At 65.0% G+C, this 22,613-nt stretch overlaps 1 protein-coding gene across 2 annotated transcripts; it reads left to right on the top strand.

Annotated features, from left to right (window-relative positions):
• Positions 1–213: 213 nt before the first annotated feature.
• Positions 214–22,025, top strand: D2HGDH (D-2-hydroxyglutarate dehydrogenase). 2 transcript variants are annotated; one of them, XM_041766817.1, is made up of 10 exons: positions 214–399; positions 2,048–2,409; positions 8,052–8,109; positions 9,190–9,329; positions 10,010–10,203; positions 10,625–10,793; positions 12,418–12,561; positions 14,626–14,768; positions 15,968–16,133; positions 21,095–22,025. In XM_041766817.1, exons 2-10 carry the CDS (start codon positions 2,058–2,060, stop codon positions 21,352–21,354), a joined length of 1,626 nt encoding a protein of 541 aa, XP_041622751.1. In that variant the 5' UTR covers positions 214–399; positions 2,048–2,057; the 3' UTR covers positions 21,355–22,025. The 2 variants fall into 2 exon arrangements, with proteins under 2 accessions (XP_041622751.1, XP_041622752.1); XM_041766818.1 differs by lacking the exon at positions 214–399 and adding an exon at positions 1,074–1,142.
• The last annotated feature ends 588 nt before the right edge of the window (positions 22,026–22,613 follow it).

The raw sequence follows: 22,613 nt of genomic DNA, 5'->3' as shown, positions 1-22,613 counted from the left end.
GATGCAGGGGTGAAGTACTTAACACACGTGAACAGAAGGGCAGGTTGTGAGGGTGTAGCGTGACGACCCCGGTGACAAACCTGCAAGAGCACTGCACATGCCTTGGCACGTGCCAGGCAGTCACTGACGTGGCAAGTGCTGGTTCTCTCTGCCAATCTGCAAGACCGCTAGGATCTGTTTGTTCTGTTTGGCAAAGCCCGCAGCGCGCCTCCGCGGTTGGCCTCCGCCCTGGGCCCAGGCATCTTCACTCTCTCACCCCCAGAGCGACCTCCCCGGCTGCCTCGCTGTTGGCGTCCGTAACTGGATGAGCCCGACAGGCTCTGGAGATGCCTCAGCAGCACGGCTGGGAGCCAGGGGGCCGAGATGAGCCAGGTGCTACACCAGGAAAGCAGAAACCGGGTTAGTTAGGGTAACAGCTTAAGGGAGGGCGCTGGCTGGAAAGGCGGGGGGCTCGGAGGTGGTGATGGTCGCAGGAAGCAGTGCAAGGTGGGGAGCAGGTGTTGCAAAGCTCAGGGAAGTGGGGGTCCTGTGGAGATGGGACCCACCCCGCCGGGACCTCCAGGCCCTCGCTGTGGAGGCTCCCTCGAGGGCATGTGATGAGGCTGGGAGCCCCACCGGTGCCACTGGGTGGGGGCCATCCCTGGGGTGATGCTCCAGGAACACCCATCGGGTCCTGCCTTTGTCTTCCTCAGGGCCCTGGGCCCTGCAGGCCCCACGGACCACAGGCCAAAGGGCACGCCTCTGCCTCCCCCCTGGGAGTGGCTCCCGGCCTGGACCTTAGCTCAGGCAGCGGCTGACCTGGCGGGTCTGCGGCCCAGCCTGTGCTGCGTGGGCTCCCTGCGGGGCTGTCTGCCCTGGGGTGGGGGGGGGGGAGGAGCCAGAGGCCCCTGGGGAGCCGAGTTCCGGGGATAAGCCCTGGAGCGGGCGAGGGAAGGGGCAGTCAGAGCGGCCACGGCGGGCGCGGGGAGAGCGGGCGCGGGGGGCCGGCGGCTGGGGCGCACCTGCGGCCTGCAGGGCGGGGCGGGGGCGGGGCGGGGCTGGGGGCGGGGGCGGGGCGGGGCGGGGCGGGGGCGGGGCGGGGCGGCGCCGGTGCGCAGGCTCAGTGGGCGCTGGCTCGGGCCTGCGACGCTGGGGGCGCGGACGTGAGTGCGCGGGCGGCCGCCGGGTGCTCTGGGCCGCGATGGGGGATCGGGGCGGCGGGGGCGGCGGGGAGGCGTCCGGGGCGGCGGCGGGGGCGGCGGGGGCGAGGGCGAGATCCGGGGCGGCGGCGGGGGGCGGCCAGCGGCCCGTCCTTGAGCGCGAGCCCGGGGCCCGCGTCCCTTGCCCGGCGCGGGGGTGGGTCCGCTCCCGCCCCGCCTGCCCCACGGCCGCGTCCCCCCCGGAGAGGCCGCTCACTTGCCGCCGCGCTGCCCCAGGTGCCGGCTCGCCCGGCGGGTGCCCGCAGAGGGTGGGCCAGGGGCAGCTGGTGGGGGCGGTGTCCGCCTGCAGCCAGGGAGCTCCTCCCCCTGTTTCGCTTCTGTACGTTTGAAACGTGTGACAACACGTACCTAAAACCTAGAATTTACCATTTCTACCACCTTAAGTTGTATGACTCAGTGGCATCCGGCCCTTTCAGTGCCTTATACCCTGGTTTTGCCCCAAAACAGAAGGCGCTAAAAAGGAGCTTTGTTACCACAAAGGTTAGAACTGGGAGGTGCCCCAGCCGGCCCCCAGCCGGCCCCCAGCCTGCCCCAGCCTGCCCCAGCCTGCCCCAGCCGGCCCCCAGCCTGTCCCCAGCCTGCCCCAGCCAGGCCCCCCAGCCCGGTCCCCAGCCGGCCCCCAAGCAGTGACAGCAGTTCAGGGAGTCCCCAGGAGGACAACCCTGCGGGTCAGGCTCAAGGGCAGCCTGCCCAGCGCCTCTGTCGCCTGCAGCCTCACCCTGGAAGACACCCCTGTTCCTGGACCCCACCTGCCCCTGGGCCGCGCTGGGCTCCCTCTCTGCACAAGTGCTTAGCTCCGCCTAGGTCTTAGTCCTCCAGAGTTACAAGTCCTGTTACTTGCTTTTTAGGGCAAGAACGATGCTGCCCCGTCTGGTGCCCCGGCAGCCTCTGAGGCTCTTCCGATGGCACACGGCGTGCGCTCAGGGAGCCTCTGTGCAGCGCAGGACATGGGCATCGAGGATCCCCAGACTGCTCGGCCCTTGGGGGGCCGTGGGCAACAGCCCCCCAGTCTGCAGACGCAGCTCCTCCACACCCGCCAGCAGCCCCGAGGTGGCGCTGACGCAGGAGCGCTACCCCGTGAAGCGGCTGCCCTTCTCCACGCCATCTGAGGCCGACCTGGCCGCCTTTGAACGCATCATCCCTGGCAGAGTCGTCACAGACACAGAGGTGCTGGCAGCTTCGAATGTGGACTGGCTGAGGACGGTCCGAGGTGAGGGAGGGTCTGTTCACACTCGTGCTTCAGGAGGGTGGGCGTGCGGGAGCGTTGGGCACAGGAGCGTGGGGTCACTAGCACAGGCACCTCTTTAGGCTGAAGAAAAGCTGCATCATGGCTTTGACATGTTCTGAGAACAACGTTTAGAGAAGTTTAGTAGTAGTGCGGGAGATCTGCAGATTGACAGATAACACAGCCCAGGCCACTCTGAGGGCTGTGTGTCATGCTTGGTGATGCTGTCACATGGGACCACACCGCCTGCAGCCAGAGTTCCCCCATCCTACATCTGTAGGCCGGGAGTCTGACATCGCCTTGTGGGCAGGGCTGTGCTCCCACCAGAGATGCAGGGGGGCTACCTCCTGCCTCGTCCAGCCCCTGGGGGGCTCCAGACCTCCCTCCGGTCTCTGCTCCGTCTCCACGTGGCCGCTCCCCGTGTGTGTCTGAGTGTCACATCTCCCTCTACTTAAGGACACCTGCTATCACCCTAAATTCAGGGCCATCTCCTCTCGGGATCCTCAACCTTGTCATGTGAGCAGAGACCCTCGATCCAGATAAGGTCGCCGGCACAGGTTCTGAGTGACAGGATGTGGACATACCTCGGGAGGCTCATTCTGCCCATGGACAAGACACAGGGCTGCTGGTTTGGCCCCCCCGTACCCCCCCCCACATCAGTCTGCACCAGCTTGGTGATTCTCCTCCTTCCAGACCCAGCCCATGCTTCCTGATGAGAAAGATTTCGTGACACTGTGTGTTCTCTGCTTAAACATTCTCAGAGAGGACATAAGGTATCTCTTCAGGCAATCCTGGAGAACCAGCACCATGTTCTTGCTGGATTATTGAAGAGAGCGGGAAGGCGACCACGTTACAGCCGGGTTACCTAGTGAACACACGATGCCAGGACGCGCCGGGCAGCCAGGTCCGCAGGCTGGGCTGGACCCAGCACACTTGGCACCTTGAGAGCAGCCGAGGGGCGTGAGTTGTGGCAGCAACTCAGCCGCTGCAGGGGCTGCTCTGTCGGTGGGAGAAACCCTGAGGGAGCGCCTAGAGCAGCCTGCGGCCTGGAGGTGCAGCGTCCTGGAGCCGCGCAGTCTTGAGCTAGTGGAGTTAGGCTGTGGGCTCAGGTAACAGGTGGCTATTTCCCTGTGAGGGGCTGCAGCCCTGGGAGGTCCTCAGGTTCTTTCTTTTCATTTTTTGGTTTTATTTATTTACTTGGGGCAGGGTGGGGAGTTGGGGGGCTGGAGATGCAGACTCCCTGCTGAGCAGGGAGCCCAACACAGGGCTTGATCCCAGGACGCTGAGATCATGACCGGAGCTGAAGTGATGGAGCCACCCAGGCCCCTGGTCCTTGGACTGTTATGGTCCAAGTGCCCAGAGTGGAAGGGCTTCCAGCCCCACCCTGCCCGCTAAGTCAGGACCTCACGGTGGGGGGATATTGCCCCACTGTGAGCCCTCCCCACCCACAGTGCCTGCAGGCACTCCTGGAGGCAGGACAGTGTGCTGTCCACTCTGGGCCCAGCCACAGCAGGCCCCGTCGTGGCTCTGCACTCCTGCCTGAGTGCCAGTCCCACAAACTGGGATGGGGCTTCTGAAGCAGGTGGGAGCTGTCCCTGGGATGGGGACGCTGGGCAGGGGGTCGCTGTCTCCTGGGGGCTCTTCCTGGAAGCCTCAGGCTAGACGGTCTGTCCTTGTGTGTGCTTGCATGGATGGCCCCTCCTGGCTGCCTCACCCTGAGCTCAGGAGGGCCGCATGGGGCTTGCTTTTCTCTGAATGCACAGGACTCACTGCAGAGCATCGTCCCAGGGGGCGTCTGTTGGAGTAGTTTGTTGAACTTTTGTCAAAATAACCCTTTATGTGGCTTTCTTTTGGGGAGAAAGATGCCTAAGCTTACGATCATTTTTAACATTCTGATTTTGGAGTTCTATAGAAAAAACAGCTAGTAAAAGACTTCACAGTTTTCTTAAAAATGGATTTCATTTTAAATGGAAACGGTTACTAAATATCTTGTCCAAAAAGAAAAAAAAATCTTGTCCAACTGATCATTTGCTTAGGGGTGGACCCCCTAAACTTTAGTGTCTGCACTGAGTGCAGAGTTGGGGTCCCAAACGTGAAGATGCGCAGGAGGCTCACCCGAGGGCAGCAGCATGAGCACGGCACGAGGGCCCAGGAGAGTCCCCAGCGCAGGCTGTGTCCTTGGAGCCTGGGGAAGCCACCTGGAAGGGTGTGAAGCCTCTGAGCAAGGCCGTGCTTGGTGTGTTCGAGGAGCCCAGAGACCCACGTGCAGCTGGAGTAGATGCATGAGGGGGAGGTCAGAGAGTCGGGGCCGTATGAGTCCTGGCGTTTCCCCCAAGCTGTTGGGCAGCAGGCCCGTGGCCTGACTATGCCTGCCATGTCGGGGACAGGCACTCATGGCCCAGTTGTGGAAGCAAGGAGGAGAGCCTGAGTCTTCGAGGGGTGTTCGGGAAAGGTATGGGGTTCTGTGTGCAGAAGGAAGAGTCCATGATTTGCTGATGGGTAATGGAGTGTCAGAGGAGCAAGGGTGCAGGGACCCTGGGCCTGAGCTGGCCTTCCGTCTGCTGAGCAAAATGGCAGGAAGAGTGGGTCTGTTGGGGAAACCAAAGTCTGGAGCAGTCCAGATGGACACGGGCTGGGGGCCGTTGGGCTGTGAAGCCTGCTGGTCCAGGGCAGGGTCCACACAGTGACCGGGTGTCCTGAGGAGGCTGGTGACTGCTGTGGTCAGTGGGCGCTGGCAGGCACCAGCCAGGGGGACCAAGCAGGTGTGGCAGGGACCCAGGAGGACCAGGGGCAGTATGTGCTAGAGCCATGTGAAGGGAGGGTGAGCCAGTGGGCACCAGGTCAGGTGCAGCTGCTGTGTGGGAGACCATAGCAGGAGATTGTCCATAACGTGAAAGGGACACCTGTGCCCCTGGAGCCGCTCGTGGGGTCTTGGGTGGTGGACGTGACCCCCCATCTGGTGGATGCATGGTGCCGTCAAGGGGCAACAGAGAGGTGGGAGGTGGGGACGGGGTCAAGGGGAGAGGTTATTTCCTTTTTGGTGTTGGTTTCAGACAAGCCTGCCAGTGCAGCAGGTTTGTCGGATGATGGGAATGATCTGCAGTGAGGGGACAACTGGTAGCATGGTGAGAAATGGGGGATGGTGGCAAAGGGCCCAGGGAGGGGCCACGGGAGGGGCCAGGAGGGGCCATGGTCTCAGGGGCATGTGCAGAAGTAGGTGGGCGCTGCCCAGGTGTGTGCACGGGGGGGGGGGGGGCGGTGGCAGGTGGGAGCTGGGGTCCATGGGACTGGGGAGACGTGTGAGAGATGGGTGTGCAGGGCTGGGGCGAGTGGGCTGGAAAGTCACCCCCTGTGCCTGGGGAGCCAGATGCATTGTGGGATCCCCTGGGTGGCATGTCGTGCCCCTGGGCCTGAGCAGCTGGCATGGGGTGAGGGCAGGCCGCTGGGAGAGAAGAGGCAGGTGAGAGTCTCACATGCTGGGGTCAGCATGTCCTGCGGAGGTTCGGATGGGGAAGGTTGGAGGCTTGCAGCCACTCGGTCTCTGCCACAGTCTGTTGTCTGAAAGCAGGCACAGCAAACAAACGGCATCAAACGGTTTCCACACGCTCTGCTTACGAACCCGGCCCCGGCCGTGGGTGCTGTGGTCGCCGGAGGACGGCAGGGGGGCCTTGCCTGCTGTGGCAGGTGACAGACCGTGCCACGGGAGCATGCCCTCGTAGCCCAAGCCCTGTGGCACCCTGAGCGAGCCTCGCAGGACTGTGCTGTCCTACAGGACCGGGGCCCGAGGGCAAACCTGGTTCGTCTGATGGAAATCGAGAAATGGCTTTCAGGAGAATCACGGACTTCAAGTGGGCGCACAGCAAGCCAAGGTGGCGGCCCCGCGGGTCTGGTGGGGAAGGAGGTCTTCGCTGAGCTCCAAGCTGGTCCTTGGCAGACGCACAGGCCAAGTGTCAGAGCGTGAGGCAGGTGCGCGTCTTCCAGATCCTGAGGTCGTGACCCCCGCGGGTGAGACTCATGTGCGACAGACGGTGTGGGAAGAATGTTCGTTTGTGCGAGGACGTGACTCACAGCCAGCTGCCAGAGAGACAGAGGATAGCAGAGGAGAACATTTAAGATCTGGGATAGAAGCATCCGCTGGGAGTGGGGCGTGGAGGAGGCTGAGGACAACGTCCGGGAGGTGCTGCTGGCACGGGGGGCGCTGTCGGAGCCGTCTCGGGACCCGTGCGGGGAAACGCCCTCAGTCCTGGCCTGCTGGATGTCCTGTTTGGACGACCTGCTGACCCAGGGTGTTCTCCATCACCCTCCTGTATTTGTTACCCTGACTGCCCACCCCCCCCACTCCCTCCCTCACCCCCCACTCAGGACACTCCTCTCCGCTGGAGACAACTCCCAGGAGGGGTAAGGCAGAGCAGCGCCCAGCCACCTCCTGCTGTGCTGGCCACAGCCCTGGAAGGCCTCCCCCACTCTGTCCGTCTGCCTTCCGGCGGAAGGAGGAGAGCGGAGGCCGGGGAAGCAGAGCCCCTGCCCCTCCCGAGCCCTGGCTCTGCTTCTCCCGCACTGAGGCCTTTCCGCTTCTGTTCCTGAGTCCGTCCATCAACCTCCGAGGCTCCACGAGCACGAGGAGGGGGTGACCGGGCGCACGTGGACTTCAGTGAGCCCCGGGGCCAGCTGCCTGGACGCTCCCTCCCTGCCTCCTGCCACACGTCCCAATTGGCCGCGCCATCGTGGAGCAGCAGCACATCCGTGGCTGCCTCCCTGTGGCCCGTGTCCTGAGGTGGACACGATCCCGAGGCCTCCTGGAGGCTCGGGGCGGGCGTGAGCTGGAGCTGGCCGGCCCCGGCTCAGGGGAGCTCGTTCCTGAGAATTGTGAGAATCCTGTGTCGGGCCAGTTGTGAAACAGCCGTTGTTGAAAGTTATTTAAAGAGGTGATTAAATAGTATTTAAAACAAGGATCATAACTACTTGGAACTTACCTGTTCCTACAAGCATGAGGTAAGAACCGCACCAGACCTCAGAGCCGAGGCAGAAGTCGCTGCTGTGGGGGCCTGTGCTTGCGCCTTCCTGGAGGCCCCACACCCGCCTCTGTACGGGCAACGAAGTCAGGGCAGAGGGAGCCCGCCTGTCCCGGGGGGCGTCCGGGGCCCCCGCTGGCCCCGTCTGGCATCCCGTCAGTCACAAGCACACTGCTCTGATGAGACGTGGTGGGAGGTCCGCTAACTGTGGGTGGAGGCATGGATTTGGGATGTGGCTGTTGGGCAACCACCCTGGGCCTCTGTGGGCACAGCTGGTCATCGGTTGCTATGCTGGGTGCCAGCGTGAACCTCGACAGGATACTCGCCCAGGCCCAAGTGGCTCCCCGTGACAGACATGCAGCTCCAGGGGCAGCAGCTGCTCCCAGCAGGCAGCCAGGCGGTGCCCCTGCTCTGGGCACGGGCCTCAACGTCCCTGCCATGGCCTCCCTGCCGCCCGCGGCCGGGCCCGCTTTGGACGTCTTGCCCGGGTCATTGGGGTCAGCGGACTGGCTGGTAACCCGGCCGAGCAGGTGGCCTCACGGAGGCTGGGGAGTCCTCTCTCCGGAGCGGAGACCCACGCAGCCGCCGCGTGTGACGTGCTCCTCGGTGTTGCAGGTTGTAGCAGAGTGCTGCTGCGGCCCCGGACGTCGGAGGAGGTGGCTCACATCCTCAGGTACGGGAGGTGGTGGCTGTGGGGGCGCCCGTCAGGGAGGGGGGCCGGCCTCTCCTTGCCAACAATCCACTGTCAGGTCTATTCTAGAAAAGTTGGGAAACAGAGAGCCGTAAAGGGAAAAATGACCAAGCGCTGTGTTTCCTCCAAAGGCAGCCCCCGCCGTGTCCCCTCCGCTAGTGTGCGCGGCCGGTGAGCCGTCACGTGGCGTCTGTGCTGGGAGCACTTTCTTTCCCGCTCGGCCTTATTGCGCCCGCTCCTGGGGTCTCGGCCTTCGTGCCACCGTTCCCATGGGCCTGGTGGCTGCTGTCGTGGCCTGTCCTCCGATGCATGAGCCCCTGATCCTGTACCGCTGGTGACCTCGGCGTCCCTGTCCCCGTCGGGTGCCGTGCCCTGTGGCTGGGACTTGCTTACAGCTGAAGTCTGCGTCCTCGGTGCCGCGCCCTGCCAGCGGCATCTGGTGCTCCGGGTCTGTTTTGTTCGCCTGAGTTTCACGTAGGGATCACATGGTGCCCGCCTATCTGATCCACTGAACCGTCGTACGCTCTGGGTTCACCCAAGTCATCTCTTCCACACCGTGTCTAACGCGTGGAAGGGTCCATCCCACCAGCGCTCTGCAGTGTACCAGAGACCATGCGCAGGTGTCGTCCAGTTTTACATGAACGTGGAACAGCCCCAGCCCAGGAACACGGGGCACACGCACTTCCTGTAGGGGCCACGGCCGGAGGCTTGCCGGCTCACGGGGTTCATGGGATGTGCCCGCACAGCCTTCTTCCCAGGAGCAGGCACAGCGTTTCTCCAAATCCTTACCCACCTGGGCCCTCCGTTGGGGTCTTGGCACCTAGAGAGTGGCCTCCTAGGACGTTAGGGCCTTGTGTGCCACCCCATCCAGGGTCTGGGAAAGTGGCAGCCTCATCGCTGAGCACAGTTTTGTGGTAGCCATGGCCGCCCGGGGGGGCCCCCCCATCGAGGCCATGGGCGTGGGAAAGAGGACTCGGGGTTGGGTGGGCTCACCCTGCAGGGATGCCCATGCAGGTGTAGGGAGGAGCGCCCTGATGCCCGTCCCGTCCCGTGCTCACCCAGGTACTGTCATGAGAGGAACCTGGCCGTGAACCCACAGGGGGGCAACACGGGCATGGTGGGGGGCAGCGTGCCCGTCTTCGATGAGATCATCTTGTCCACCGCCCTGATGAACCAGGTCATCAGCTTCCACAGTGTGTCCGGTAAGCCAGTGCTGCAGCCACACAGCTGGGGGACCATGCCCGGGAGGGAGAGGCCCTGCTCTGTGCCAGGCCCGCTGCCTGCGTCTGCCCTGGATGCAGTCGTGAGAGGGTCACTGGGTGACTTGTGCCGTGGGTTTGAGGTGGGGGCGGGGCCGTTGCTGCAGCCCCTTTGACTCGGCTCGGACGGCCCTTGTTCCTCATAAGTGGGACATAAAGGGTGGGGTGCAGGGAAGTGTGGGCGCGCTGCCCGCCTGGTGGACCCCGCAGCACTGCCTCCCAGCCGGGCACCTGGGGTAGGTCATTCTCCATGCTGGGGGCCCTGGCCCCGAAGCTCCAGGCCAGCAGCGTCCCATAGGGGAAGCGTCTTCAGGCTTGTCACACGTGCCCTGGTGGTGGCATCACCCCTGCTCAAGGGGCCCCAGCCGTGCAGCCATGCTTTTCCTGGTTTCCCCCAGCGAGAGTGTGTGCACGTGAGGATTCTTTTCTACATTGGCTGTATGCATTTTTCTTCTTCTTCGTGGTAAATCCTAAAGGTACCTTCTAGGGGACACGCTCCTTTTCCTGGGTCCAGGTTCCAAGGGGGATGCCCCTCCAGCGGCTAACCCCCACAGAGCCCCTGCGGTGAGGCTCCCGGCTTGTCCTGAGCCGAGAGCACCCACAGCAGCTCCTCTGCTCGGCAGGGACCCTGGTGTGCCAGGCGGGCTGCATCCTGGAGGAGCTCAGCCAGTACGTGGAGGCGAGGGGCTTCGTCATGCCCCTGGACCTGGGGGCGAAGGGCAGCTGCCACATCGGGGGAAACGTGGCGACCAACGCAGGCGGCCTACGGTTCCTGCGCTACGGCTCGCTTCATGGGACTGTCCTGGGCCTGGAAGTGGTGAGCTGGGGCCTCCGGTCCCCTTTCCTCTCTGTTCCTCAGCCTCTTTGCAGGGGCCAGTGTGCTCGGCTGTGAGGTCTACCAAAGGGCCTTGTCCTGGCTTGGCATACGTCTTGTGTCCTTGGGCACTGTCCCCAGGTCTCAGGGATGGCCGGGGTGGTGAAGGGTGATGTCAGGATGCCTTGGGGGTGCGGAGTCCACGGGGTGAGTGGGGCGCACCGTGACTCTCCCCCGCTGCCCTGGGGGCCACCCTGCTGTGTCCCTGAGCTCCCTGGGGGTGGGGGCCTGAGGGCCCTCCTCTCCGGCTGATTGGACACCTTTGGGCCTGGCGTCACCGGGTACCCTAGCACCCCTCAACCCAACTGGGGTTGGCTCACCCTCTGAGGGTGCCTGGGAACCGGCTCCTGTCCCCCTCCACTAGGTGCTGGCTGACGGCACCGTCCTGAACTGCCTGAGCGCCCTGCGCAAGGATAACACGGGCTATGACCTGAAGCAGCTCTTCATCGGGTCGGAGGGCACGCTGGGAGTCATCACGGCCGTGTCCATCCAGTGTCCTCCCAAGCCCCGGGCGGTCAACGTGGCATTCCTCGGTAGGCCGGCTTTCGGGGTGCACCAGCTGCGCTGCCGTGGGCGCGAGGGAGGCTCGCCGTTGGTCGTGGCTTCGCTGTTTCTGGGGCTTGGTGCTCGCGGAGTCCGGAGCAGAGCCTCTCCCATCTTGGGGCGGGGTGCCCTGGAGTCTGGGGCAGGACTGGGGCTCTGCTCAGCGCAGCCGCGCCGCCTTGTTCGCTGATTCTGAGGGAAGTGGAGGCGCTTCGGTGTGTTCGTCCCCGTGGGGTGACCAGTCACACCCGTGGGAACACACCACCCAGCCCGTCCGCTGCCCGTCTCTGCCCTGCCCCCGCCGCCCCCGCCAGTGCGTGCCGTGCATCCTGTGATGCTGCGGCATGGGAGCCCTCTCCACCCCACGGGGCTCCCTGTTGGCCCCCGGGTCCCTGCTGCCAGCAGACCTTGAACGGACCTTGTGTCTCCATTGTCCCCCGAGTCCCTCCAGCCTCGCCTCCACTCGGTGGGCAGCATTAGGGCCTGTCCTCCGCTAGCGCAGAAGCTGGGGAGGTGTCCAGTCTTCTCGAGGTCACCACGGCGGCTGCCTCCCTGGTCAGCAGTGCCTGGAGCCGCAGCAGGATGCAGGGTCCTCCGTCTCTGAGCTCTGGCTGTGACCAGTTAGCATCAGACAAACGTGCCGTTTCCACTGCTTGGCGCTGGGGTCGTCCCATCCCGGCCCGTCTGCCCGCCTTCAGCTCCCCCAGAGGACACTGTCACTAGTTCACAAGGGAGGCCGCAGGTGGCTTCCTTGGCCCGCAGCTCACACGGCTGGTCATCGGGAGGCCTGCTGCTGCCATCAGGGGTTCTGGTGTTTTGTTCTTTGGTCACTTTAAAGGTTTTCTCCTTCTCTCTGGGTGTCTGATTTGGGGTATGTTGCCAACGTGCACGCTTTTATCTCGGGTCTTCGAACTTCCTGAGCCTGTGGCTGGGTATCCTGTCCGTTGTAGAAGCTTCCCGTCTGCTGTGCCCACAGCCCTGCAGTCCGTGCTCTCGGTCTCTCCACCTTCTCCACCCCTGTCGCGCTCTGGGAGGTTTCTTCCGCTCTGGCTCCGTTCACCCGTGTTCCCTTCAGCTGTGGTCCGTGTGGCCCAGGCCGCCGCGTCCAGCCCCGTGTCCAGCCATGACACCTCCGCCTGTTCCTGGGCGAGCAGAGCAGGCGCCTTGCCCTCTGCGGACACGCTCCCTGGCGACCGCAGGGTGTCTCCATGCCTCCCCTCTCGGCCCCAAGACACCCTCCGCAGCGCAGGGTCGGTCTCCTCGGCTGCTCGACGGCCGGTGCCCCGGCATCTCGTTGTCGGGAAGCTGAAGGAGTTACGCCAGGCTGCCGGACGCCTACGTGCTCACCGTGATGGGAGGAGCGAGCCCGTTTCTGGCCTGCGCGTGCCCCGCGGCTCCCCTGATCCCCCCACCTTCCTGAGCCCCGTGGGTTCTCAGACGAGCATTTCCTGCCTTGATGGTCACAGCCATCGTGTGCTTGTTGCTGACCGGCGCCGGGTGCCCCCTGGGGCAGGGCTCTGCTGCCCAGCTCGCCAGCACAGCGGCGGCACGGGGGGCTTGGGTGCGTCTGGCTGGGGTTCTGGCGCCTGTGCCTGAGTCCTGTCGCCTTTGCAGGTTGTCCAGGCTTCGCCGAGGTTCTGCAGACCTTTAGCACCTGCAAGGGGCTGCTGGGCGAGATCCTGTCCGCGTACGAGTTCATGGACGCTGAGTGCATGTGGCTGGTCAGGCACCACCTGCACCTCACCAGCCCAGTGCAAGGTAGTGACCCCGCTAGCGGGCAGCACCCGCCCCTGCCTGGGTGCCCTGGGCCGTAGGGATGCTCGCAGGCTGTTCTGTGCACAGAGTGGGGAGCGGCAGGGAGGTTGCCAGAATCTCTGCAGCTCTGGCGTCACCAGAGCCAGATGCTTGTCATAAATGTGCCCCCAGAGCTGGTTCAGGCGATGCTGCCGTTTGTGCCAGAGCTCCAGGGTCTCTGAAAAGCCCCAGTGCACTGGCCAGACCCGCTTCTCTTCAGTGGAGAGAAGCCATCGGTCCGTGAAGGATCCCAGGGAGTTCTTTCCAAATCAGCAAAGAGGAGCATCGACTCAACGTTTCAGAAAGCGATTTGGCACCTCGAGACGAGAAACGTTGCGCTGTGGATCTTGGTACTTTCACCAGAGACCTACCCTACAGCAACGGTGGGGGGTTAGCACAGGCTGCCCTGGCTCCGGGTGTAAACAGGACGCTTGCTTCTCACAACCTGGAGGCTGTGTCAGACTGAGGTCAGACTGAGGGGCCAGCAGGGCCGGTTTCTGCTGAGGCTATCGTCCTGGCTCGCCGACGGCACCCTTCTGGCCGTCTGCTCATGCGGCCTCTCCTCTGTGTGCAGGGGAGATCTCTGGTGCCTCTCGCTCTTTCTATGAGGGCACCAGTCCTGTGGGATCAGGGCCCCATCCTTATGAGCTAAAGTAACCATAATCACCTGCCTGAAGACCCCGTCTCTAGATACAGTCACGTTGGAGGTGGCTTCCCTGTGGGAATTTGGGGCGATCTCAACTTTGTCCCTAGGAAGCATGAATATGGAAAGATCTTTATGCTTTAAATTTTTAATGAGATGCTCCTTGTAGTAGGATCTACATTTAGGAAACCATCTAAATGTCCAGTAGTAAAGAAATAAGCTGATACAACCACTGGAAAGATGGGGTGTTCCCGGGAGCGGATGGGAGGGCCTCTGGGGGCGGATGAAGGAGCACTGTATGGCCCTTGGGCATGCGGGTGAGAAAGCTGCTCCTAAGGTCACGTTCAGGGCAAAGGCCAGGCCCCCTGCCACCCTGGGCGGGTTCAGCCTGCAGAGCTCCTCTACTGGTTGGAAGGCAGGAAGCGGCGCTGTCAAACATGCTCAGCCACTGTAATCTGGCAAGCTGGGACATGTTTTTTTGTTTCTACTTGTCTTTGTTTGCCAAATCCTCTTATGTGAGCATGTTTTACTTTCATAATTGGAAAAGGAGCCCATAGAAATTAAAATGCTCCCGGTGTTTTCTATGATGTATGGTAAAGAGCAGAATTTGCATTTCAGCATGGAAAAATGCCAACATCTGGAAAAGACTTGCCGTCTTTACAGGAGGATGGCCTCGTAGTACTTTTTTGGCAGCCACTTTTACTGTAGTGCTTAAAGGAAGAATGAATTTAATGTATTGATTTCAGTAAGTTAAATTCACTGTAGCCTTAAAGAAAAGGACAAACTTAAAATTTTCTTACAGTTACTAATGCAAATATTTTTAAACTTTAAAAAAGAGGCGTCTTGGGTAAAAAACATGCAGTTTTTGCATGTGGCGCTCTGCATCGTGGGCATCCCGGGCCATCGCAGGCACGGTGGCCTCTCCTTAGCCTGTGGTCTTGGGGACACCTGCAGTTGGTAAGAGGGGCTCCTTGCCCACAGCCCCATCCAGGTGCCAGTGGCGAGGCCCTCACGGTGCCACTCAGGGTTGTCCCTGTTTCTGGGGAGCATGGTTTCTGTTCCAGTGAAAGACCTATTTTTATTTATCATTATTTATTTTAGCTTATTTGTTTTAGTAATCTCCATACCCAGTGTGGGGGTTGGCCTCACAGCCCTGAGCTCGAGTCACACACTCCTCCAACCAGGAGGAGCCAGCCAGGCACCCATGAAAGATGTGTTTCAAGCCATTGGAAATACAGCCTGAGCAGAGTCTTCCTGCTTTCTGGGCCTTGGGCCCCGTCAGCCGCACAGGGGCCGTCAGAGATGCTCGGCCAGGCGGACCCAGACCCGTCCTACCCTCCGTCTGACCGCCTTGCCCGGCTCATCCTGCTTTTTGTGCCTTCCAGAAAGTCCGTTCTATGTTCTCATCGAGACCTCAGGCTCCAGAGCAGAGCACGATGCTGAGAAGCTGAATGACTTCCTGGAGCAGGCCCTGCGCTCCGGCCTGGTGACCGATGGGACCGTGGCCACGGACCAGATGAAACTCAAGGTGCGTGGGTGCTGCTGGCGCCTCCTTGCCTCCCTTATGCTCAGCTGTCCAGGACATCTGTGTGCTGTCTGAACGTGAGCAGTTGTCCCTGCCTCTTGGGAAACATACTTTGAGTCTCCAAAATATCGGTGGCATTTTTTAAATTAAACTTTGTTTTAACTTATTTTAATTAATTTGCTTTCTTATAAAGTTATTTGCGAGAGAGAATGCTGTGTGTGAGTGAGGGGAGGCACAGAGGGAGCAGGAGACAGAGAACGTCAGGCTCCCCACTGCGTATGGAGCCTAGCATGGGCTTCAGCTTCACAAGCCTGAGATCATGACCTGAGCCAGAACCAGAAGTCTGATGCTTAACCAACCAAGTCACCCTGTGGGAGCCGCTGTCACTGTCGTGGGGGTCCTGGGGTGGCGGGAGCCCCTGTCCTGTTTGTACGCCGGCGTCCTTGGGCTGCAGTGTAGAGAGTGGCTGGCCAGGGCAGGGTTGAGGGAGGGCGTGGGGCTGGGCAGCAGGGGGTGGTAGAGGCTGCGTGCCTCCGGGCGCTCCTGGGGAAAGTGGGGATCAGGTCTCAGACTGGCTTTGAAGGGGCCTCTTTGGGTTCCTTTTCTACCTTATTGTTAAACTTCTTTCATGGTTATCTTGTGTGTTTAGTGAATATTAAGCATAGGGAGTCCAAGCTCATCTCTGGATGCAGGGCCTCATGCCTGCACTCTCATCCTTCTGGGGTCTGGGTCCCCACCGTACCATTGTCCCTGCCAGGTGACCTCACTGCTGGAAGGGCGGCGATGTGATGGGCCCCCCACCCCAGCCTCTCACCAGCCTGCTCCAGCTGCCAGCACCCCAGTCCCCGCAGCTCTGCGGCCCTATCCCCGTCCCCCCTGTAGGGTCGTCCTGCCCCGACCCTGCCATCGTCAGATTCCCTCACCGGCCAGCAACCCGACCGGGCTCTCCCACCGCATCCCCCAGAGTGTCCCCTGGCCCCGTGGAGAGGGGGCCTCGGTGTGTCCTGGGACGAGCTGGGGCCACATTCTGGGGCCTCGTCCAGGATCAGAGCCCCATGCCTGTCACAACACGGAACATTTGTGTTACCTGCAGAGTTCCCGTGACCTTCCTGGTCACCTCAGGCCAGCCACATCCTAACGGCCATTGGTGCAGACCCCGTGGCGGCCTCCCCCCTGACTCTGCCTGTTTTCTGACCCCCTAGGCACTGTGGGCCCTGAGAGAAAGGATCTCGGAGGCGCTGAGCTGGGATGGCTACGTGTACAAGTATGACCTCTCCCTGCCCACCGACACACTGTACGACCTCGTGACCGACCTGCGTGCCCGCCTCGGCTCCCAGGCCAAGCACGTGGTGGGCTACGGCCACCTGGGTGAGCCTCCCTGGGCCAGGTGGTGACGGGGGACCCCGGTTGTTGGGAGCCCCGAGTCGTCCTCAGGGTTCTGGGGGAATTCTGAAAGCACCTGTTTGTGGTTCAGCCACCGCCCTGGTGCCCTTCCCAGGCCTGGTATGCACATGGCCCTGATGAGCACCTCCCTGCTCCCCCTTGCCAGGCACAGGTTTTTTTTTTTTTTCTTTTGTAGAAAAGTCAAAGTTTACATCTTAAGGGATTAATTCCTAGGAGGGGATGTTTTGTCCCTCCCAATTCTTGGTGCCCTGGGAATGGGCATCTGAAAGCCCCATGTACCAGGGGGCGCAGAGCCGCGTGGCCGCAGCCTCCACTGGCCTGCCTGCAGGGGAGGACCTGGAGAGGGGGTGAGGGCTTGGCAGGCGGGAACAGGGGCATTACCTGGGCGGGGCTCACCCGGGGCCCTGGAGCACCTGGTGTGGCAGGACTTGTCATCAGGATGGTTTTCCCAGCTGGTGCCGTGCCTTTTCTGAAAGCCAGTCAGCATGCGACGCATCGAGATGCTTGATGTGTGACAGATGGTGCCCCCCAGGGTGGGTGGGAGCAGGGGGTTGCCCAGCACCCCGGACGCAGAGCACGGTGGGGGCTCTGGGTGCCCAGTGTCTGCAGGGAAGTCCTTTGCCACACCTTGCATGTCCATGTGCATGTCCCTCTCACCCACGGAGGACGATGTTTGAGTTTTAGACGGGGACGGGAGAGCCTGACCTGGAGCAGGGCAGCACCTGACCCCGGCATGGGCAGTGGGACCCGCAGGAGGAGCTTGCCGACTTGGGCTCCATTCAGGCTGTCGGACAGTCTTCCCGGGAACGCGGGGACAGGGACGCGGGGCTTGCCAACCCGGTGCTGGAGAGGCAGCCCAGGGCAGACGTGACCTCTGGGAGGTGGCACCTGAGTGGGCGTGGAGGTGGTGAGGCTGCCGGCTGTGGATGGGGAGCTGGGGGCCGCGGCTGCCTTCCTCCTGGTGGGGCCCTGAGGCAGCCACCGTCCCCATCCCCATGGGGAAGGCTCGCGGCCTGGGGTGTAGCCAGAGTTTCTTCGGTGTGGGGGGTAGGGGGTGGGTGTGGGCGTCTGGGCTGCTCTCCCCGTGTCAGCAAGGCCATTCCCTCTGCCCCCTGCTGCGGGGGCTGCAGTTCTGGGGTAAGCCCAGTGCCCTCTGGCCCCGCGGCTGCCTGTGTCCCAGGCCGCACCGTCCTGTGTGTCTGCCCTGTGTCCACGCCGGACACTGCGAACTCCCCCAGCCGTGTGGGGTGGTCTCTCCCTCTGGGCCGGTGGAGCCTGAGGGGTGGGCCTCAGGGCCGCCTCGGTCGTCTGGCCGGACTGCGGTGAAGGTTCTGGGCTGGGGGTTTGTGTTGTGGGGGGGTTGACCGCAGGCCTCTGTCTTCTCCCGCTGCAGGGCTGCCCTTGCTCCCCTGCTTCTGAGCCGGCGTCCGTCGTCCTGTTTTCTGGGAGTTTGTCCCTTGCTTCCAAGACCTCCAGCGTGCGGCCGACATGGGTGGTGGCCTCGCTCCTGCGCTGGGCCAGCACCTGTGGGCGCCTCGTTTCCATCCCGCTTGGGTTTGTCCCTCCTGCCTCTTCTCCCCGTTTCCGTCCCGCTTGGGTTTGTCCCTCCTGCCTCTTCTCGCCGCCCTGGCCGCAGGCTTGGGAGTCGCGGTGTCGCCGGAACGTGGGCTCGCTCTCCCGCTGGGGCCGCTCGGCGGTCCTCAGCCCGGGTCCTCAGGCCCTGACGTCCGGCCGCTCTCCGTCGCAGGAGGCCGCTTTCTCGCGGATCCCAGGGCGGCTGTGGTGACGTCGCGGGTCCGTGTCCTCGTGAGACCCGCGGGGGCTCGGGGCCGCCGGCCAGCACGGCCCCTGCTCACTCCGCCCTGGCGTCTGTGCGCTCGCCTGGCGCTGGCTGCCGTGTGGGCCACTGACCGTGGTGCCCGCTCCGCTCCCCGTTTCCCGGCCTGGGGGGCTGAGGCCGCCCGCTCGGCTCCCGCAGGCGCTCAGTCCCGGCCGTCGTCTGGGGCCCGAGGCCGTCAGAGTTTCCCAGGGCTCCGCAGCCGGCGGCCCGCCTCGGTGGCAGCGCGTGACCGGCGGTTCTGGCGGGGGGGGGGGGGAGGCAGCCAGGAGCCCCGCGCCCGAGTCCCCGCCCCGTCCCTCCGCCGCGGCGCGCGGCCCTTCCCGGCGCTCTGGGCGCAGGGTCGCTGTCCTCGGCCCTCCCGTCCCCCGATGCGCTCCTCTGGCCGCGGCTCGCCTCTCGTCCGCTTTTAAAGCTTTTGTCGGAGACGGAGACGGGGAGGGGGGCCCGGAAGCCGGTCGCGCAGGGGCCCCGCGGGGCTCGATCCCAGCGCCCGCGTCGGCGCCCTGGTGCACGTTCCCGGGAGGGCGGCGGCATCCCTGGAGCCCGCGGGAGCCTGACGCGGACGGCGGGGCGGCGTGTGTGCGGGGAAGCGGGGCTCGCGGATCGCGGCGGGGCACCTCCGTCGGGGCCGACGCCGCGCGCCCGCGCCTGCTTCCAAGCACGGGAGGGCGGAGGGCCGAGGGCGGTCCCCCCCCCCCCCCCCCCCCGGCCGACCCTGCTTATTTCCTTCAGCGTGCGGCGGCCCCTCCGCGACCCGCCACGCACGCACGCCGCGGGGCCCGCCAGTCACGCACGCACGCCGCGGACCCTCCCGCCACGCACGCACGCCGCGGGGCCCGCCAGTCACGCACGCACGCCGCGGACCCTCCCGTCACGCACGCACGCCGCGGGGCCCGCCAGTCACGCACGCACGCCGCGGACCCGCCCGTCACGCACGCACGCCGCGGGGCCCGCCAGTCACGCACGCACGCCGCGGACCCGCCCGTCACGCACGCACGCCGTGGGGGCCCGCCCGTCACGCACGCACGCCGCGGACCCTCCCGTCACGCACGCACGCACGCCGCGGGGCCCGCCAGTCACACACGCACGCCGCGCGCGGGGCCCGCCAGTCACACACGCACGCCGCGGGGCCCGCCAGTCACGCACGCACGCCGCGGACCCGCCCGTCACGCACGCACGCTGCGGGGCCCACCAGTCACGCACGCACGCCGCGGACCCGCCCGTCACGCACGCACGCCGCGGGGGCCCATCACGCACGCACGCCGCGGACCCGCCCGTCACGCACGCACGCCGCGGGGCCCGCCAGTCACGCACGCACGCCGCGGACCCTCCCGTCACGCACGCACGCCGCGGGGCCCGCCAGTCACGCACGCACGCCGCGGACCCGCCCGTCACGCACGCACGCCGCGGGGCCCGCCAGTCACGCACGCACGCCGCGGACCCTCCCGTCACGCACGCACGCCGCGGACCCTCCCGTCACGCACGCACGCCGCGGGGCCCGCCAGTCACACACGCACGCCGCGGAGGTCCGTCACGCACGCACGCCACGGGGCCCATCACGCACGCACGCCGCGGTCCCTCGCCGCCCGCCACCGCGGTGCTTCCCTAACCTGCCGGCTCCTTTCCCTTAGGCTCGCTCGCGGGTGGAGTCATAGCTGTGCGGCTTGGGGCGGTGCGCAGGCGCGTCTGCTCCCCTGTGGGGCCCTGGGTCGCCCCGCGCGCCTCAGGTCCCGAGCTGGAAGCCGTCGGGAGCGCGATCCTGCTGGGCAGCGCAGGCGGCTGACCCGGGTCGCCCTGGCCAGGCTGCGCCGGCGCCGCCTCCGAGTCGCGGGAAGTCGTGGGTCAGGGTGGCGAGTGAAGCAGCGCGCTGGGCGAGCGGTCGCGCCCCGCCGCGTGGGTGGGCCCCGCCGAGTCCGCCGGGACACGGAGGGGACCGCGGTCCCGGGGGCAGGGGCGTCCGGCCCGCACACCGCGGGCTCCCGCCTGGCCTCAGCCGCCCGCTGCCCCCCGCCTCCGGACGAGCCAGGCCCCGGGGTGCAGCCCCCCTGGCAGCAGGCCCCGCCCTGGCGAGTCTCCGGCTCCGGGGCAGCCTTGCGGGCCCTGCGGCGGGGGTCGCGGATCCCCTGCGCGGGGCAATCGGGGCTCCCGGTGTGCGGGCCCGGCCGCCCCCGCCGCGACCCCCGCGACCCCCGCGACCCCCGCCCCGACGGGCGTGACCTCTCCTTGGCTCGCAGCGCCGATGCGCCTCGGAGCCCGTTGGTTGGCTCCTGCCTGGGGCGCCTGTGCGCGGGGCCGGTTGGGAGGCGCAGGACGTCGCGGACCTTCCCCGGCCAGGTCGGCTGGCGCGGCCGGGGCGCCTCGGGCGCTCGCTCCTGCGGGGCGGGGGGAGGAGCGGCGGAGCCCCCTGGCCCTGCCCCTCGTGTGCCCGGTGGGGCAGCGGCGCTTCTCGGGGCCAGCTCAGGCCCCTCCGCGGGCGTGGGCGGCCCCGCCCTCCTGCAGCGGGGGAGGCGGCAGGAGGAGCCGGTCCCGCGGAGGCCCCAGGCCTGTCCCCCGTTGCTCCCCGTGCTCCAGCCTCTCCGAGCCCCTTCCCTCGGCGGGCGGTAGCTGGCGCCCAACCCCGGCGCTGTGCCGCCTCCTGCCGTCCGTGCCGCCGCCCTGCCCGGCCCGGCCCGCCTTGATCCCCGTGCGTGGGGGTCGTGAGCCAGGCTGGCCCCACAGCCAGGGCTGGAGCCAGGGCGCGTCGGGGTGTCCCTGGGAGCCCAGAGCGCAGGGCGTGGGGCTGACCGGGGCGGGGGCGGGGCCTGGGCACCACTGGGAGACGTGGCCCGGACCCAGGGCTCCGTCTGGCCGGGCAGAGGCCCGCGCTATCGGCTGGGCGCCCTCAGGGGGGCTGAGCCGTAGAGGGGGGTAGAGGGGGGCGCTGGGGAGACCTCCCGGAGGGGAGCGGCGGTGCCAGCAGGTCGCTCTTACCACGGCAGCAGGGACCGGGGCTGTGAGCGGTGGAAGCCACTGAGGGCAGGGGCGGGACCGGTCTCAAGGAGGGGGCGCAGCCTGCCCAGCCTGACCTGGGGTCCTGTCCGTGCAGGAGACGGGAACCTGCACCTCAACGTGACGTCTGAGGCCTTCAGCCGGTCGCTGCTGGACGCCCTGGAGCCCTACGTGTACGAGTGGACGGCCGGGCACCGGGGCAGCGTCAGCGCCGAGCACGGCCTGGGCTTCAAGAAGAAGGACGCCCTCCACTACAGCAAGCCGCCCGCGGCCCTGAGGCTCATGCAGCAGCTCAAGGCCCTCCTGGACCCCAAGGGCATCCTGAACCCCTATAAGACGCTGCCTGCCCAGGCGTGACGGGGCCTGCAGGCAGGCCTGGGCTCCGTGGGGCTCTGTCCAGGGGCGCGCTCCCGTCCCCTCCCCTCTGCAGTCCGGGAGATTGCCTCCCGCACACACCCTGGCTGGGCCGGGCCAGACAGGCAGTTCTGCCCACTCAGGAGACCAGGCCGCATTCCCGCTGCCTGTGGCCACTGCTGTGGTGGGATGACGGGTGGTCCTGTCACAGGGTCCCCCATGCTGCAAGTTCTCCGCAGAGGTGATGAGTTCCGTGGGACAGCGTGGGGGCCCTCCTGCAGCTCTGACCAGCAGTTTGGGTCATTGGGGGCTTTGTGCATGACCAGGGCCATGTGTGAGTCACGGGCGTGGTCTCGCCCTGGAAGGCTCATCCATTGCCAAGACAGTTGTCAGATGTTGGCTATGTCTCACTGGGTGGTTTGTGGCAATCCATCCACGGAGATGCAGCTGTGGTTCTGCTGCTGCGTTGAACGTCAGCAAGGCTGGGGTGGGAAGCCCCGGTGTGCACAAGCTTGTGTTGACGAGGCGGCGGGCTGGGCGCCCGTGCAACACCCTGACCCCCTCAGCCCTGTTGCCCTGGGTCCTGGGGCAGCTCCTGGGGCGCCCGGCAGGTCTGCAGGTTGCATTTGTGTTTCTGGCCACCCTGAACTTCTAGTAAAGATGGGAACGAGTCACAACACTCCCTGCTTCCGTTACCAGGAAGGTCTCGTGAGGTCTGCAGCGAGGTGCCTGTATGTCTTGCCTCTGAGCACTGGGACGCCAGGGCCCACACCATGACCCGGCCTCACCCCTTCCCCTGCACCCCCCCGACAGACCCTGTGGGCCTGGTCTCCTGTGGTTTCCTGGGGCTGCACATGGGAGGCAGGCGGTTCGTGTTGGTGACATGCAGTCTGGGAGCCTGGGGGTCGCAGCTGCAGGATGACTTAGCGGGGGTCGCATCACTAAGGGGTTATGGTGCAGAGTTAAAACATGGTGCAAGTTATTAAAAGATGGAAGACTTTAGGTGATTTTTGCTAGAGAACGGGTAGGGCTCAGGGAGCAAGTGGCAGGGGGAACCAAGGGTCCCAGATGTCTGGATGTGAAGTGGCCTGTGGTTCAGTCGTGGGGCTCGCTCTGCAGATTGCCCTGCTCCACGCGTGCACACGGCGCACGTACGTACACGTGTACACGTACAGCACACGTATGTGCCCAGGCACATGTGGGGTGGGTGGCCTCCCTCCTCGCCGTCCCCAGCTCTCCTGCTCTCTGCTGGGGTTTAAAAT

Source organism: Vulpes lagopus, chromosome 8 (assembly GCF_018345385.1).
Source record: "Vulpes lagopus strain Blue_001 chromosome 8, ASM1834538v1, whole genome shotgun sequence".
NCBI lineage: Eukaryota > Metazoa > Chordata > Mammalia > Carnivora > Canidae > Vulpes > Vulpes lagopus.
This window is presented reverse-complemented; position numbering and strand designations above follow the sequence as displayed.